The sequence below is a fragment of the Tetrao urogallus genome (genome assembly GCF_951394365.1).
Source record: "Tetrao urogallus genome assembly, chromosome: 35".
Classification (NCBI taxonomy): domain Eukaryota; kingdom Metazoa; phylum Chordata; class Aves; order Galliformes; family Phasianidae; genus Tetrao; species Tetrao urogallus.
Genome location: NC_136848.1, coordinates 116,744 through 134,788, shown reverse-complemented (window position 1 = coordinate 134,788; position 18,045 = coordinate 116,744). Strand labels below are relative to the sequence as shown.

General features: G+C 49.6%; 2 protein-coding genes across 2 annotated transcripts; both read right to left on the bottom strand.

The window, feature by feature from the left end:
- Nucleotides 1-3,730: 3,730 nt before the first annotated feature.
- On the bottom strand, nt 3,731-7,232 carry TMPRSS12 (transmembrane serine protease 12; the record flags this gene model as incomplete). Its single annotated transcript, XM_079547937.1, has 5 exons — nt 3,731-3,970; nt 4,804-4,946; nt 5,609-5,880; nt 6,511-6,709; nt 7,130-7,232. The coding sequence occupies 5 exons, from the start codon at nt 7,230-7,232 to the stop codon at nt 3,731-3,733; spliced, it is 957 nt and encodes a 318-aa protein (XP_079404063.1).
- Nucleotides 7,233-8,019: 787 nt separating this feature from the next.
- On the bottom strand, nt 8,020-9,623 carry TMT1A (thiol methyltransferase 1A; the record flags this gene model as incomplete). Its single annotated transcript, XM_079547904.1, has 2 exons — nt 8,020-8,256; nt 9,123-9,623. The coding sequence occupies 2 exons, from the start codon at nt 9,621-9,623 to the stop codon at nt 8,020-8,022; spliced, it is 738 nt and encodes a 245-aa protein (XP_079404030.1).
- Nucleotides 9,624-18,045: the final 8,422 nt, after the last annotated feature.

The following is an 18,045-nucleotide window of genomic DNA, read 5'->3' as shown; positions in this document are numbered from 1 at the left end:
GAAAAGGAGGTAAAACTTTGGTGGACTGTTGAAATTTCAGAGAATTTTTTTTTTTTTTATTTTATACTGAATTTTTTAACTAGATGAAAGGTCAAAAGTGAAACTTTTCTACCTAGATTTCACAACCTAAGGACTGTATAGATTTTATTTACGACGTGTTGGTGACAAAGTACAAAAAGGAGACAAGAAAACCTCACCACAATTCCTGCTGGCACAACTGGAAACTTTATATACAGTCAAGATTGCATCTACAACAAAAGGATTTTGGTGTTTTACCAGGCAGGTGATCAGAATTTCTCTGGCAGTTTTTACCTCTTGTAATGGGGACAATATTTGGTTTCAATCAAAACGTGGATGGAATGGAATCCTTGCCATAGTTAACATTGTTAGTAACATTTATAACCAGTGTATGTTTTGATTTCTTAACTCTTTCAATCCTTGCTCTTCCTTTTAGTTATCTGTATGTAAATATTTTAATTTGAACCTGTAAGTTGCTCTTTACAGGTGCAGGTGATAAGAAGCTAATCCTGTGCTCGAGGCCTAAATTATGTTTCCTCTTTTTCAGCTGACAGTTTTACAGGTTTTTCTTTTTGTTTTTGTTTTTCCTTCAATGTTTGCTGTGTTTATCAAATTAGGAAAGGATCTGCAGAAAGCAGCGAGAGGAGCAGCCCTGAAAATGCCTGGGTGCATGGATTGGTGTTGACTTCAGAGAGCTCAACACGTGCAATTGTCTTTAAAGCACAGTTTGGTAGAATGAGGAACGGGGCACAGAAGTTTCTGGAGGATGATTTCACAATGGTTTGTTTTTAGTTGCTGGGCACAATAGGCGTCTATAATGGAACAAGAAATGGCGTGCTGATTATCTATACGATTAAATATGCACTGTTTATTCTGTCTGGAGATTCTGCTGTGCTTTGGGACGTAAACCAAATAGAAGTAGGATGAAGCAGAGAACAGAAGAAAATACCAAAGGGTTTCATGAGGTTCCGTGGTTTGTATGCTGAAAGTGGTGCGAAACTTCTGGACTAATTTTGTAAAGTAGGTGATATTTTGCAAAGTCATGGTATCTTTGTAAGAAAATACTCTATTGCAAACAGGTAGACAGTCGGTATATTTTGTAGCTGAATTGTGATCTTCACAAGTTCCGAAAATTAAGTTTATATACGTATTTTGACAGTTTATATATTTCATTTTAGTAAACAAATGGAATATTTTGTGAACCAGATTTTCAAGCATATATTTTTATGGATAGCACAAAGTCAAATGAGATCCTCTTTGGTGTAGGAGATATTTGAATTAATTTTATATGTCTGTAGGCAACTTACAGAAGAAATGGGTGTCGGGGAAAAAAAGGAATCGGGGCTTTTTTCCCTACAGCTGATAATATCTGCACATCAGATCTGATTGCTCTCACAGATGCTGGTCGGTATCACTTTGATTTGTTTCAGGCAGGCGTTGTGTTTGATGTGACCAGGGCTCTTTCTGGGTGTTAAAATCCACGTGGGGCAGCGCTGGGAGTCGTCCTGACCCCCAGAGCTCCCTCCAAGCTCAGCTGTTCTGCTGTTCCATGACACAGACAAACGCGTGCGCAGCGCTTCCTGCACGATGAATCAATGCACTGTTCTCCATAGTTAGGATCGGATCCTGCTTCCAGATCTGTCAGCAGGAGTTGCACTATGGGCTGCACTGTGCAGAAGGCGTTACAGCTCCGTGTGTGTGCTGTGCTAACTCAGACCTGAGTGAAGCTAGGAGATGTGCTCATCCCCGGATCTGTACTGCTTTCCCTGTGGTCAGTTTTCCTTTCACTCACTTTGAACTCGTGGGTTTCTGAGCAAGCAGAGCCCTTGCAAGTGCTGTGAGAGAGTCTGCGCTGCACAGTCCCACTGTTAGCAGGCTGTAGAAACACTTTTGTTCCAGACTTTCTGGATAGAACGCGTCCATCATCCACAACACATTTCCTTTAGGCCAGACTGGAGCGTGTTCTCAGTCATGTCAGACACAAAAAGACACTTTTGTTGCACATCAGCCGTAACGAGCAATGCTGAGAAAGCCATTAGATGAGTAAATTGCTCCTGGGGAGTGCTCAGCACCTCCAAAATTGGACTGTCACTGTCTGCCATCAGTGTGTGTGCATTCAGAGGGACTGATCTGCAGTGCTGGGACTGGTGTGACAGCTCCTCTGTGCAGAATCCTCATCCTCACTGCGTGCTGTCGTTCCTTTACTTTCTTTTGTAATACGGAATCATCATAATAACAGAAGTCATCACATGTTAAGACTGTACAAAAAAAAAAAAGGTGGCCAATTCTTTCTGTATTTCAGCAAGTGGAGCAAATACGGAGTGCTGCCAGGCATAAGGTTAGGCAGTGCTTATCCTCTTTTGGAAAGAGCAGCTGGATTTTTCATCATGGAGGTATTCACCAGCAACATGGGTTTGCTCTTTAAGTAATCACTCATCACAAAGTACTGGTTTTGGATTTACTTCATAGAGAGAGAACGAAATTCGTATCCTGAGAGAGAGAGGTGTAGTACCAAACTGCTCTGCTGTTTTGTTCCAAACCAACGTATGTGCTTCATATGAACTGTAAATATCTGTCAAAACAATTAGATGGTTGCAGATTTTGACCTTGGTAAATAAAGTCGCCAAAAGATAACTCTGATGTTCCTTATTTCTTGTCCAACTTGCTTTTAATTGACCCAGGACTGCAGCAGCTCTGAACGTCAGCGTTGTGTTTCTGATGGGGTCAGAAAGCAGTGTGCGATGGTGGAGCAACACCAGCGATCTCTTCCCACGTGTGTCCTCCCAGCAGCGCTGTGCTGTCGTGCAGTCCTTGGAGGAGAGCACCTTTGGTCTTTCTGCAGGTATTTGTTTCAGTTCAGCCTCTGGTAACTGAAACCATGGCGTGTTCTGCTGACAGTCACCCAGCAGAGGGAGCATCTGTGCCATCCACAGAGCCGTGCTGGGATTCCATAGTCCCTGCGTTTCTGACAGCTGGAATAGCATATAAGTAGGGTAGGGAAAAACACTTGCAGCTGGTGCAGTTCCTACACTCATTTTCATTATTAGGGTCGAGGTCATTACCACTTCTTCTCCTATCAGTACAGATATCAAAGGCAGAAAAGATGGTAAATGCATTGCACACATTTGGGAGCACTGGGCAGTGTTTTTAATGTAATATTCCACGCTTTTAGGATTGCTCTCATCAACCTAAAACTCTCACATTTACAGTCTCCATGCAGGTCCATGGGAGAAGCTTTTCACAAGAGAAAGCCACCGATTTCTCTCAAGGAAATTTTGTTTTGTTGTAAGAATGCCAAGATAGTCAGCGAGACACATCAGCGTTCCTTTAAGTGAGGGTAGAATACGCTGCATCAGGTGGTGAGATGTTAAATTACTGCTTCCTTCTGACAAACAGACACTTGATAATCACGTTATCTTCGTGGTGTCATCATTGTGACGTACGCTAATGAGTTTTAATGTAATGAATTCATGTAACCTCAGAAAAGATGGGAGGTTATCACAGTTTGAAACCTCACATCCTTAAAAAATACCTCTGGATGCGTGTATTCACTGTTGTTACCCTGCTGTAGTTCCTACATTGACAAGAAATGACACAACTGCAGATTTTTAAGTGTTGCTTACACGTGCAGGTTGGATGCACACAACGTTTTATTGCTCCAGGACCCCTTGAGCTGAACGGACCGGCCCAGCTGTGCTGTGCTGATGCTGCTTTAGGAGGTGTACAGGAGCACCATCCCCATGGCAGTCAGGGGGAGGGCGCTGCTGGCAGGAGCTGTGGCTGAGCTGCTCAGCACAAGTTGGGATTTGATCCACCTTCTGTATGGAGCCAATCGGACGTAGATCCCTGGGAATCTGGGATGGCCGCAGCCGAGCCCAAAGCTGGTGATGCCCAGCACGTAGTATTTGTTGGCCGTGGGGTGGCGGCACGCCAAAGCCCCTCCGCTGTCTCCCTATAAATAAACAATAACAGAAATTAGTGACTATATTCCCCTCCAGGAAACGATTTAGAAGCACTGCTAACGAATCCACTGATTTTAATGAGTTACTGGGAGCAGCACGGAGCTGAGTAGGGTCAGAAATACGCTCTGACTTTGCATTCTGAGTCCTGTCCACGCAGCTTTGCTCCTTGTGCAGAAGACACATTCTGACAACGTATGTCTGCAATAACCAGGAAGCACAGCGATGAAAACACAGCCTGAATCTGTGCCAAATCACTTGCTTAGAGAAAAAGAGCTGAGGGAAGCAGGAAGTCTATCAGACTAATGACACACTTAGGAATGCATTGTTTTTTAATTATAAATGGCTCCGCATCGCAGCTGATGCCTCAATTTTAGCACAGGGCTCCTGACCTGAGAACTGTTGCTTCTGAGAAAGAGATACTGAGGGCTCAGCATTTAAATGCAGCTCCTGGTGCTGGTGCTGCCTTTCCAAAGCACAAAACCACGCAGGGTGCATCGTGGTACACGCACTGCATGCATCCGTTGTGTGCGCACACGTGTTTCATTGTGCATCCTCTCTGTGCCACGATGTGAACTCTGTGACACCTGCACACCATGGTGCTGCTTCTCCTGTTGCTCAGCCTTTCCTACAGCTGAGCTCTGTGCACACTTCTGAGATGCGGGGGTTTTTTTGGAAACGCTGTTTCACCTCTCTTTCTGTTTGTGATGCCTCTTTTCCAGTCGGATCTATTTTCATTCTAGCATTTGGGCCGTTTTAATTAACGATGCTATGAACAGTGGTCACCAGGATGCCCTCCATGGTTTCTATGGGGGGAGGATTTTACCTGGCAAGAATCAACACCTCCTGATGGAGAGCCAGCACAGATCATGTTGGCGTTGATCAGACCTCCATACGCATCAGAGCTGTTACAGACACCAAAAGGAATGATTTCCACTTCTGCCTCTTGCAGCACAGACGAGATTTTGCCTTTAGCGGAAGACAGCAGATAGAAAAGTCAGGCATTGCTGCTGCTGTGTGCAGCAGTTCTCGCTGTGGTGTCCTGCTTTGTTAGCTTAAAGGTATCTGTGTACAGCTCAGACATGTGCTAGCATAGAGGTCTGCCTTCCCATGGCACAGTGCGGCTCGTTGGCCTTGCTGGAAATGCCACGGGTTCTGTTCCAGTGATGACACACAGCCTTCAGCTCTCCTCCAAATCCCCCCTCTGCGCACGGTGCCAGCTGGGGTTGCATCACCTGCACTCATTGTGGTGAAAGAGCAGCCACACCTGAAACCAACTGGGACCTTTGAGCTGAGAGGGCGCTTTGTGAGAGCTGTTCTTTATCGAGACAAAAGCTCTTTTAGAAGAGCTCTTTTACAAGTGCTCTTAAGCGTATTGTGACCCTGAAAGCTGTGTTTCTTTCCCTTTATTTGCTTGATCCTCAGCAGGAAGGTCACGCATTGATGCCTTCAGTTACACCTGGGCAGCCTTAATCTGCTTTCAATGGCAAAAGCACCGAGAGCAGATGTCAGCTGCAGAAAGATGAAATGATGCTGTGGGGCGAGAGCAGAACCCGAGCAAACGCAGAGAACCTGAGGGACTGAAACCTCACCTCAGCACCGGAGCTGATGGTGTATCAACAAACGTTTACCTTTTTCTGCTGTGCGTCCCCAGCCGCTGATAAAACACTTTGTTTCATTGTCAGGGTACAGCTGAGGGTGTGCAGGAGGTAAGCAGATGGGTTGGATGTAATCGCTGTAGCGCACAGCAGAATGAAGTTTAAATAACGCGATGTCGTTTTCAAATGTCTCTCTGTTGAATTTGGGGTGCACGGAGATTTGAGTGATGCTTCTTTTTGCTGCATGTCTGCTGTGTTTCCAAAGGCTATCTGTGCCCAGCACAGCTCTCCAGTAATACGGGTCCCTAAGGGAGAACGCAGTCAGCATGAGCTTGCAAAAACTCCTGTGTAGATTTTGCAACTGTGTTAACGACTACGGTGTTGGGATGGCCAAAATGCAGCTTTGAGTGCAGTTAAAAAGCCTCTTCTGAAAGGTTTGTGCCCTTTTGTCAAAGAAAAGGAGTTGTGTCGAATTCATTGTTTGTTAAGCAGGAAGAAAGAAATGGGAATGGAACTTGGGAAAAGCAGTAGAGCACTACAGAGTTGTTGTGTTTCTCAGCTGAGCACTGCAACGGTTTTTTTTCTTGCAGTGAGTTTTGCTCGTTTAGATAGGTCAATTTAACCTCTGCTTTGCTTATTTAGAAAGGGCTTCTGAAAAACCAAAAGCTCATGGGGAAAAAAAAATAGGCAAAGCGAAAAGAAAGCCCCCAACCCAACAGAGATGTAAGCTGGGCCCAAAGGGACGGAGCTGAGCAGCGCGTTCCCAAGATTCAGTGCCACCCGCGGGGCCGCAGATGGGTTCTGCATCAGCTGAGCTCTGCCCACCCCACGTCCCATTCATTGGCACTTTGTTTAAAGGCGCCCACGGTAACGATCTGCAGATCTGCAACGCCTTCCCTCTCCACAACAGAGCAGCTGTCAGCACTGATACCCACATCCGTCCCATCGTGCAGTGACCGACGGTGAGCACGGAGTTCTCGCTGACCAAAGCTCCTCCGCACACGTGGGCAAATTCCACCCCCACGAGGTGCACCTGCAGGCTGACGGCCCACGGCCACGCTCCCAATGGGGCTTCGTGGCCGCCCACAATCCTGGATCCCGAGCTGCCGTCCATCAGCGGCCGCCGTCCGCACTCTGCAGAACAGAACGGAGTTGGTTGTGGGGCTCGAATGCAGCCTTTGCTGCATTGGCTGCAGTGTTTGCTGGCGGTGCTGGTGGTGTTTTTTCCATCTGCTGTGTTACTTGCCGTGGTTTTTTCTTTTTTAATGTTTGAAGTTGGAGTGCTGATTCTGGAGAGAAAATGTGGGTGTTTTATTCTGCATGAAGCGCATTTTACCTGGTTGTAGGTGTATTTCTTGCATTCAGGTTCACTGTGCACATCAGTGAGGGTGCCCCAGCCACTGCAGCTTTGTGAATTCATCAGATTTGGGGACAGACAAAGTTTTTACATGGAGCTTGGTGTGGAAGCTGCACAGCAATAGGCCCAGCCCCCCCTCCCACTGCCTCCCATTGCTCCCCCAAACCACCCATTGGCCACCTCCATCCCATCAATACCAACAAGGACCTCCATGGACATCCACAGTCCCACCATAGCAGGCATGGTGCTGCTCAGGACCCACAGCAGCAGCACTGAGGAGGTGGGCAGCCGGGGCCGCATCCTCCTTCAGGGGCACAAGATGGCGGCAGGGCCACCAACGGTCACCAACAGCTTCTGGTGACCATTAATGGGGCTGAGGGACCCATAGGACACCTTTAAAGAAATCCATGAGTGTGTCAGGCACAGGGCTTTTAATGGTCTGCTGGCGAGTTGTGTTATAACTGAGGGCCACGCAAGGGCAGGCAGGCAGCCAAGCAACCAGAGTGGCGATGGGTGTTACCCTCCCAGCGTTGTTTCTTTGCAAATAAGTAACTCTCTGTTGAGCAAAGATTGTGTGTCAGAGGTTCTGCGTTGGTTTGATAAGGGCAGAGAGCCTTCAAAGTGCGGGGAGAGGGACGTGAATGCCAGTGGAGCCCTCAACATGGGCCTGGGGCCTCAGTGGGGAGCTGTGAGCACTCGCAGGTGCAGGTGGAGGGGTTCACATCTTTGTTTCGTCTGTCAAGCTTTGCTGTTCTGCTTTTTTGGCGGTGTGGGGGTCCCACCCTGCCCATGTATTTGGGGACAGTATTGTTGGTAGGTGGGTGGTTGGAGCGGATACCTCAGAGCGCTTTTCCAACCTTAAAACTCTGTTGGTTGTGTATGGTTCCAAAGCCTTTCTTGCACACCCAACGAAGCACTTTTAGCTTAAAAATATTCACAAAACTGACCCTCCTCCTCCATTTCACGTCTGAATCACACATTTATTAAGGTCTTCAACCACGCTGCCTACGTTCATTGGCCAGGATTAGTTGATGCTCTTTGATCACGCCCAGGAGCTGTGGAGGTGAGCAGCACGAAGCGCTCCCCGTCATTTCACGGCGTACCCGATGATGTGCGGCTTAATGGGAGTCCAGGGCAGCGGCACGCTGATGTGCTGCAGTTTCAGCTCCGAGAAGTTGGCCTCTTCCAGATCCTTCCATGTCTCCCTGGCCAGGCAGCAGCCGTCAAACACGAGTTTCCACGTCGGGTGGCAAACCTGCTGCCAGAACAGCTTCCAGCTGGAAGGGCTCGCGGCCACGTGCTCCAAGAAATAGAAAACGCCTCCCTGGGGGTTGGACACAGCTCAGTGCCATAGGAACACACGCTGCCCTCCCCGCTGCTCAGCGCCCATCACCCTCACCTCACTGCATCATCCAGTGCCCATCACCCAGCTCCCTCACCTCACTGCATTCTCCCTCCCCTCCCTTTGCTTTTCTGATGTTGACTGGAATTGACCTCAGCACAGACTCAAAGTGCATATTTCAGAAGCGTGAAGGATGTCCCTGTTTGGTCCCTCCTTGATTGCAGCAATAGTTTGTTGCCTTTTTGTTTGCACTACAGTTGCTAATGTGCTGTTTTGTTTCAATGCAGACTGAGAGGAATGTGTAAGTCCCAATAAAACTCATTGGATTTTTGGTGTTGGCTTGGAAATATAGCATTTTAATGGCTGAAATCCTATTGCAAAACAAAACAAAAACAGAACAACAACAACAAAAAAACCCCAACAAAATCAAAACATTAAGCCAGCTTTCCCTTTTTATTTTTATTTTTTGGCTGTCACATTTCCATTGCTTTGCACCACCCAGCAGTGCAGAGTGCCTCTCACTCTTATCTTATAAACTGGGTCTGGGTTGTAGTCTCAAAAACAAAAACTTTCTTTTTTTTTTCCTTCTTCTTTTTTTCCTTTTTTTTTTTTTTTTTTCTTTTTCCTTTCCTTCTTTTTCCCTTTCTTTTTCCCTTTCTTTTTCCCTTTCTTTTTCCCTTTCTTTTTCCCTTCCTTTTTCCCTTTCTTTTTCGCTTCCTTTTCCCCTTTCCCTTCCTTTTCCCCTTTTCCTCTTTTTCCCTTTTCCTCTCTTTTTTTTCCCCCTTGTGCACTGCCTCTGCAATAGCTGCTCACAGCAATAGCCTAAAACTTCTCCTCCAAGCACTCACCGGTCTGAGCACGCGCTGCACTTCCTTCAGGGTTTTGCTCACGCTCTGCACTGAGCAGAGGACCAAAGTGCAGACAACAGCATCCACGGAGCCGTTGGGCACCTGGTGCAGGTCCTCCCCGGCCGCCGTGAGGAAGCGCTCGTAGTGGATGTGCTGATTCTTGCTCATGCTCCTCGAAAGGCCCTGCTGGAAGTTGGGGTTCACATCACTGCAGGTGACTTTGCAGCCCGGAGGGTAGAACTGGAAGTTGGCTCCGCATCCTGTGCCGATTTCCAGCAGTTTCAGTTCTCCCGACGGTCCGGTGAAGTCGGGCAGATTTCGGAATAATTCCTGCTTCTGCTTCTTGGTTTTCCTGTTGTGGATCACAGTCAGCTTCTCTAAGAAGAAAGGGAAAAAGATCTTCTTGCAGAACGGCTCCCATATGCCCAGGAAGGACAGCAGGTAGATGGGCATGGCCAGCAGTGCCAGGCAGGAGCGGAGGAAGAGGATGGTGAGCTCCATTGTGGGCAGCGAGTCCAAATGCAGCAAAACTGGCTCTGCTGCGTGTCACAGCCCCGCAGGCTCAGGCAGAGCTGCACTGAAGCGTCCCCAGCTCGCTGCCTTGCAGGCCCAGCAGCGGAATTTGAAGTCCTCTCACACACAGGAAAGGGAAAACCAGAACTGTGTAACCAAAGTTACAGCTGCGTCCCAGCTCCAGAGCTGCCAGCAATGTTAAGTAACCCCAGCCAGTTGGGCAGCACAACCTCGTGCTTCAGTGCTGGCAAAGTGTCAGCAAGTGCCCAAATGTGGAGTTTGCAGTTTCAGGTTACATCTCTCAAAGCAGAACAGCGCTGTGTTTGTGAGCACAAGGAAGTCGGCTTGAGTTCTGGGTTTGTTGTAGGTGTTTAATTGGGAGTTTGATGAATACTGCAGCTGAAGCACACTTATTTGTCATTTCCTGCCCCATTGCAGATGGGATCAACCCCTCTGCTGCCTGAACTGAGCTCTCACAGCAGCAGTTTTCAGTATTTGGGCACCAAAACTTCTTCATTGCACAAACAGGGGCTCCCTTGCAGGGAATGGTTTTGCTTTTCTTGTTACCTTTGATGGGAGTCATGGACCAGAGAGGAAACAACTTATTGAGTCATTAATCACTGCACAAAGTGTGCCGCTCGGTTTTATTGACTGTATCAGCTTCAGTCAACAACTAATAATCTATTTGATACTAATTGCAGTCTGTCAAACTTTTCCAGCGTTGCAGTCAGCAGCACTGGGTGCAGCGTGGATTAGCTGCTGGCTTTTAATTGCTTTGGTTCAGGTGACCCAACTGCAGGGAAAGGACTGCAGGTCCCGAATTCCACCCGTTCCATTGCAGACCAGGAGAGAGAACTTTGTTTTTGCGCCAGCAGCCCTGCTGTCCGATGAGTTCCCTCCTCCCTCTAGTGGCAATAAAGCAAAACCCAAATCCAGCACACGGCGCTGCCATCGTCAGAGCGCTGTATGAATAACCTCTGTTGTTGCACCTTCACACCTCGTGGCGTCTGAGCAATGGCAAGTCCTTTGGATGCAAGTTCTGTGCAGACTGATTGCATCAACCAGCACCAACCCTCTCCCGAGGTGAGGGGAAGTCCATCTCTCTGGTGCACAGGTTGCTGGTTTGGGTTCTGTCTGAGCTGACAGCATTGGCATCGTATGGCTGGAGAGAACCAGGCACAGAATTGCTGCATTTCCCCAGATAAACTGAATTCCCTGAATCAGGGAGGAATTGTGCCGCCAGCGGGGAATGAATGGGAAGGCAGAAATCAAAATACTTGCACTGATGCTGTATCTATTATGTATGGGAACATCAAAGGTTGGGTGTTACTCTCTGCCATTAGGAAATCATTAGCTCTCTGCACTTGCTTGCATGTATTTCCTGTTCCCTTTCTTCCATCTCTCCCTTCTTATCTCACTAAAGTGCACAATCCTCCTTTGCTTAAGATGTTTTCTCTCTTCTTTCCTGGTTTTTGTGCAACAGCTCTAAGAGCTCTACCCAATCCCACAAAAGGAGAGCATTATTTGCTCTGAATGAGCTGTGGATGCTCCCTCAGGTTTCCATGCTGCTGTTCTGCAACTCAACCTCCTTTCCTAGAAGCCACACATGCAAGGTTTGTATTTGCTTTGGGCTTTGTCATCTCTGTGGCTGCCTCCCATTCGGTTTTCACTGAAGGAGGTAACCATCAGATTTTTTTTTATCCCTCATTTCCTTAGTTTTATTTTCACTTATTTTGCATCTGTTTGGGAATTCAGGCCCTGAGGGAGAACCTCAGCACTGCAAGGAAGTGCGGTTGGAACCAAAACCGTCTCGAAATCGGCAGCTCTGTGCAAACACAGATTGGATGTGTGTGTCGTGACGCGTTATGGATGGGGAGGTGGACATTTATGAGGCTGTGCCTGCCCTGCTGTCGCACTGAGGCAGTCCCATAAAAGCCAGCGATGTAAAATGAGGGCAGATCAGCTCCTGTGTGGTAACCAAAGTGAGATGAACGCGTCCTGCAGCGCGGTGCTGCGTCCTGCTGCCTTGTCAGCTCAGCACACCGCTCCTGGAGCGCCGCTCAGAGGGCAGAGATTCGCAGTTTTATGGAGGGGGCATTTCCACGAGGTGGATTTCTCCTGAAGCAGCAGCCCAACCCAAAAAGCTGCGCTTTTTGCAACGCAGACGCGGTGCTATGGAGAACAAGAACGACGCAGCTGTAAAAATTGATCCTCAAATTCCATTCATAGGTACCCACGGTTGTTGGTCACTGGACTGAGCCTTCCCTTGGCCATTGCTTTGTGGTTGTACTGGGAGGGCAGGCGTTGGGGGCAGCGAGCTGGCCACTGAAGCAAGCAGCATTAACATGCAGTCCATCACAGTGCAAAAAGTGGGGGTTTTCAGTAGAAACTCCATCTTCCCCCAGGTCAGCTAACAGAGACTGGGAAGAGTAAATGGAATTTTAGGTGCCACATTCTGCACACGGCTCTCTGTGCAGGTCTTGTGCCTCCAAATTGTCTTCCAATTTTTGACTGATTGAAGATATTTCTCCCCTGAATCTGTGCTCTGATTACACCAACACGTTTCTTCCCAAAGTGACAGCGAGCAAATCCTGTGCTGAGTGTTTTGCAGCAACACAGAGGAGCAGAGGTGTCCAGCCCTCAACCAGCATCAACTGCTTCAGCTTTGCCTCTGCTTCCATTGCCTTTCCTCACATCTCTTTTTGTTTTCCTCCAAACAATAAATTTTGCTCTTTCTGCTGCTTCAGAGCTCTGTTCACATCCCAACTCTGCTCGGTGAGATGCAGTGCTGCCCATAGCTGCCGTCCGCTCTTAACCCAAACAAGTCCAGCGCTGGAGCCAGCTTCCATTCGTGCACCTCCAAGCAGCTGATGGCTGTGCAGGTCCAGGGCTGAGATCATGGAGCAGTTCTTGTTGACACATCAGCGCTGGGCACGGCTGCTTGAGGTCCTCAAGATTTGCCTTATCAAGAACATGAAAAGGTTTTGGTTGGTCGGCTGGATGCATGGTGCAAAGTTTTCCTCTTCGTCTCGTTGCCACCACTTTCTCCCGTTGAACCAAAGCACATCCTGCGCTGGGAGGGACCCCCATGGGCGCTGAGCGCAGCGCCGCACGTGGCACTCTTTGTTGGCGGACTTTTTGCACTTATTTCTGAGTAGTTCCGCACGGAGGGCGGGTCAGCTCGAAGCAGAACATTGGGCTGAACAAAGCCCAGCTGCAGCAGGAACAGTGGCCGCGTTCCATTCGTCCCCAGCGGCGTTCGGAGCCGGTTGGGTTCTCGCACATTTGGGGTTATTTTCCACCGGAACAGCGACGACGCGGAGCGACTCCGACAGTCCCAGCGCGGGGAGAGATGCCGAGCGCCGTTCCTTGGCCGAAAGGGAGGCCGGCTTCCAAACTCCGCGCACCAACCGCGCTCTTCCAGCACCGCACCCCGCGGTAAGCACCTCCCGGTCCCCCCCCGGAGCCTCCTCCCTGCAGCGCGGAGCCTGGAAGAGGAGGAGGAAGAGAAGAAGGAGGCGGAGGTGGGGGGGGGGGGGGGAAAGGAAGGAAGCTCGGAAGCTCCCGGGCGGACTCCGGGATTTTTGCCACGCTCCCTCCGCGGCCGTCGCCGCCGCAAAGAGCCGAGCGCGCATCGCGGGAGGGGGGGGGGGGGGCAGCGCACCAAGATGGCGACAACCGCAGTTCCTCCTGCAGCTCCCCCACCTCCGCAGTCCAGCAACGCCTTGCGGGAGACGTGCTAGCGCGGCGGCCGCAGTAAGTGACAGCCAGGGGCGGGGGGAGGTGGAGGGGGGTGGGGGGTGCGGAGAGCATCGCCTGTGTTTTATTTTATTTTATTTTTTATTTTTTTGTTAATGGTTACGATTTCGTACCTCTCGGTGCCCCGCCGCCAGCACGCTCTCTACCTGCCGGTCCCCCTCCCCCCAACACACGCACGCATGCTGGGTGGGGGCTTTGCCGCAGAGCGATTTCCCGGCTGCTCCCCCCGCTTGCTTGTGGGGCAATCCCTCAGGAGGGGGGGTCCTGCGGGTCGCCCCCTCCCTGTCCCCTATCCCTCCATCTCTCCCTGTTCGTATGGGGGAAGTGCCCGAGGGGCGGGGGGTTCCCCGCTGCAGCCGTCGCTGTGCCCCCGCGGGTGCCGGTTGGCAGCGGGGGGGACTGCGGGGTGCCCCGATCCTTGCCGTGCCCACCCAGCACCGCGCCCGGAGCTTTCCCCTACCCCAGGACAGCCGCTGCCCCATCCTCTCCCAGCTCTGCCCTACGGGGAGGGGGCACCGCCACTGCCCTCCCCCCCACCCCGGCCTTTGGGAGGGGGCGGCCTCAGCCCGGAGCGGTGGGAACCCCCTTATGGCCTCCCTCCTCCATCCCTCGGTTTGGGGCCCTTCTCCCAGGCCCCAAATTCTGGGCCGTGCTCTTTGTCTGCATTGTAGGGAGGGAGAGACTGAGGATAATTGGAGTTGTTCTCAGGATCCCTTCCCCCTCAGCCCTAGCTGCAGAGCTGTACATCCCTCCTCCACCCTCCCTGTTCTCTTCTTGTTCAGCATCCCGAGGCTCCCGCTGCCAGGGGAGGGGGAGAAGTTGAAGGATGGAGTTTTGTGGGGAGATGCATGGGGTGGCTTTGAGCTTCCAGCCTGACCTAAATGTTGGCATTGTGCTTCGTGCTCTTACTTTCTTCCACCATACAGATTTGGGGCAGACTTATTTTTCCTTCCCAATGAAAGCAAACTGCACATTCTCAAGCTTTTTTTCTACGAAAAATCTGGGTGTCTTCTTCCCCTCCCCACCCCCTTCTTTTTCTGGTGCAAGTTCTGCCCGGCTGATGTGGGGGTGGGGAAGCTGGAAGGGATGTTCCATGGCTGCAGATGATCTGAGGTGAAGCCTAAAAGTCTGATGGAAGGGGAATGTGTGCCAGGGGAGACACGGAGGGGTTGTAAGGGGCCGGGGCTTAATTTTGGAGAGATCCCAGCTGTGATAGGTTAACCCACTGCTTGCTTTCCGTGTGTGCTGTGTTGCAGGTGATTGGCATGCGATCGTTTAGGAGTTTCACAGGTGGGGTCTCATCAAGGAGTGCTGGTTGTATTTCTGCTGTGTGTTGGTGTGTAATCTGGTCTTTGTAACACTGCAACATTCCACCCCCAGCGAGAACCCATGACCTGTATGTCCTCATTTCACACTGGGAAGGATTAAATTAGTAGGAGCGAGGGTGTTCTATGAGCCTGATTGCCCCCTCCTACTTGTATCTTTAGCAGCAAAAAGGGAGGAAGCGTTCCATCAATTGTTTTCTTGCTGTTGCTGGCTGACAGTCCGTTTCAGTACTGCTTTGGAGGGAGGGAGACCGCCGGTATTCTTGTGTAGGACTGCTTATTTATCCGTGCCACATGACGGATGCTCGTCTGAAAAGAGATCGAGATCCAGGAGGGGCGATGTGCAGGACGGCGCCCGCCGTGGTCCGCTGCCCGTCCCGTCGTGGTGCTGGACGGACAGCTCCCGGCGATGGGCTCGGCTGCGGGCGCGGCTCCCGGCCCGGCGTCCGGCGCGGCGGGGCAGTGCCGGGGGAACGACCGCTGGCTGTCGCGGCGGTACTTACGTAAAGTTCCTGAGGCTGCTAAGGGTGTGCAAACGTCCTCCGGTAGGAAGTGACACGAGAGAGGTGAATGGCATGGAGCTGTGCCGGGGGAAGGTCCGGATGGGTGTCAGAAAAGGTTCTTTGCCAGAGGGTGGTGGGCACGGCCCCAAGCTGCCAGAGGTCAGGGAGAGTTTGGACTGTGCCCTCAAACATCGGGCTTAGATTTTTGAGTGGTCCTGCACGGAGCCAGGAGTTAGACTTGGTGATCCCTGTGGGTCCAACTTGGGACATTCTGTGGTTCTATGATGATGTATTTTAGAGTAATAGGCAAGTTGCTATAGGAGCACTCATAGGAGCACTTTGTAAAGGCAGTTCTCCATGCAAGCAAAACGTGAGGCCTGTCAGAGCTCAGCTAGGTGTGGTTTCCACCAGCTGTGTGTTTAGATAGTCCACATACTTAGCTTGTGTGATGTTTAAATAAAATGATTGGCAATGAAGGGCTACTTGATCCTTTCTTCCATTACAACGCTTCTACAGTGTCATTCATGCTGAGTGCTAGGGCCTGCATCTGTTACAAATAATTTAACTGGTTATATAAGCTCATATGTACGACTTATATCCAGATCACGGTACAGATAATGTAACTTGCTCCAGTGAGCAATACTAATTATGTGACTATTTTGTGAACAGAGTTGTAACACTAGGTATACACTAAACAAAAGAAGGAAGAGTGATTGCATGTCACAAGAAATTGAGCATGAGCGTGTTTTCTTATATGCAGTTAAAAGGAGATGAAATAAAATAGAAACAACATCAGTATTGAATGAAAGTGAAGTAGCTCAACTGTCTGAAATACGGTGTCCCCTTTCCTCTGTTGGTTGTTATGTCAGTATTCACTTGTGGGTTTGTTTGATTGGTTTGGTTAGTGTGCATTTGCATTAAAATGAACAGATATGGCCTGATATCTTTGTTGATTCTGAGTATTTTTCAATGACTCGAGAAGCAGTTGGCTTCAGCAGCCATATGTGACTCCTGGGGCATGCAGTGTTCATGTGGTCACAGGATTTCCATTCACTATTGATCGCCTTCCAACTGAAGCGGCTGCAGCTGTCATTGAAATAAACAAATGCACAGAGATCGATAATTCATCGTTGCGCTTGGAGAAATGGTTTGGATTAAAGATGATGAGGTAAAATAACAGAACAGAAGCTTCAGCATTGAGAACAAGCATGGGAAAAATAATTTAAGAAACCACAGAGAGGAAATTGCATGGCGTGGCTCATGTTGCTGGTAGAGAGCTCGTCCTCGTTTGGTGACCAGTTTGCATCCCGTGTGGTTCAGTGACTAAATGATCTGCTTGATCGCTTGCTTGGACTGTGCTGGTGATCTCGGTCCAGCTGATCATAGAAAGATGAATGTGCTGCAGAAAAAGAAGAAGTGTTAGGTTGTCTCTGATGGCAGTTGCACCAAAGAATGGTCAGAAAATCCATTCCTTGGGCTCTCCGCTTACGCCCTGTTATTCTCGTTCAGTGCAGAGTGGACAGTCGCAGCTTTAGTGATTTAAGTGCAGCCTGTGTGATGCATGGGCCCTTCAGCGTGAGAGAAATTCACCTGGATGGGAAAGGCTGTCGAGCCGTAAGGCTGAGCAGCACACGCGCTGTGCCAATGACGTTCTGGCCGTAGCAGGAGGTGAACTTTGTGTTGTTTTCCTAGCGGGATGGCCGTGTTGTCAGAGCCAGGAACAGCTGATGGCTGTAGCAAGTGATAATAAGGAAAGGTGCAGACATGAGGAACTGCCAGGCCTGCATGGGTTGTATTCCAGAACGCCGTGGAAATTTTGTGATCTATGTTTTGTAAGGGCGGAGGACTGGACGAGGGTTTGTTTATTCTCCTTCCTCCCGTGTTTGCACTGTTTTTAATTGTGCTCTTCGAGCTCTCCGCAGCCCTAAGTGGATTCCTCCACAATTGTTGTAAAAAAACAAGTTGCCTTTCTGCCTTTCTGTTTTATGGGTCACTTATAGGCTGGAAGGATTGTGAGAGGAATCAGATTTTGCTCTTCTGAGCAGCTGAGTCTTCACAATTACACCATGGCTATTTTGAACGATTCTCTCTTCAGATGTTGGGCTTTGGAAAGGGGAAGCCAAAATGCTGTGTGTGAGCTGGCGTAGCTTGCCCTGATCCCCGGATTCCTCAGTGAGGTTGGTGATAAATGCAAGTCAGCTTTGAATAACGTCTAACAGAGGGAACTGGTTCTGCTATTTTTAGTTCTTGTAACTCACTAGGAGACAGTAAAGGAGTCATAACCCTCCTGATAGGCACCGAAAAGCCCGCAGTACTCGATCTGTTTTTTCAGTAGTGCTTCTGTAAATGCTAGGACCAGCATTTCTTCAGACATTTTTTTCTGTAGTGTTTGGTGCTGCACTCCTCTCCCCTCCCTGTGTTTCCGTTCCTTTTTGACCTTTAGATGTGTGCATTCAGCTTCGGTTCAGTCGCTGTTCCAAGAGCATCACCTTTCTCCTGCTCTGTCTGGAGTCCTCCCTCGAGCACGGCTTGGAATCGAGCACATGGGAAACCCCTGCAACGTTCAACATAGGGTGGGGAGAGCCACCGGCAGCACGGCGATAAATGCAGCTCGATAGTGAAAGCATTCCTTTTTTCCTTCCACCTTACAGCATCAAGCATCACATGATGCCTTTCCAAGGGAGAGGCTTCCTCCCGCATCGCAGCCGGTTGTGCTGCCTTTCATTGATAAAATTGGCCTGCTCCAGGCTCTCGGAATCCACTGCAGATGGAAGAGATCTGCGAGTCCCTTGGAAGGCTGTTTGCAGCCACGCGTTTTTCTCG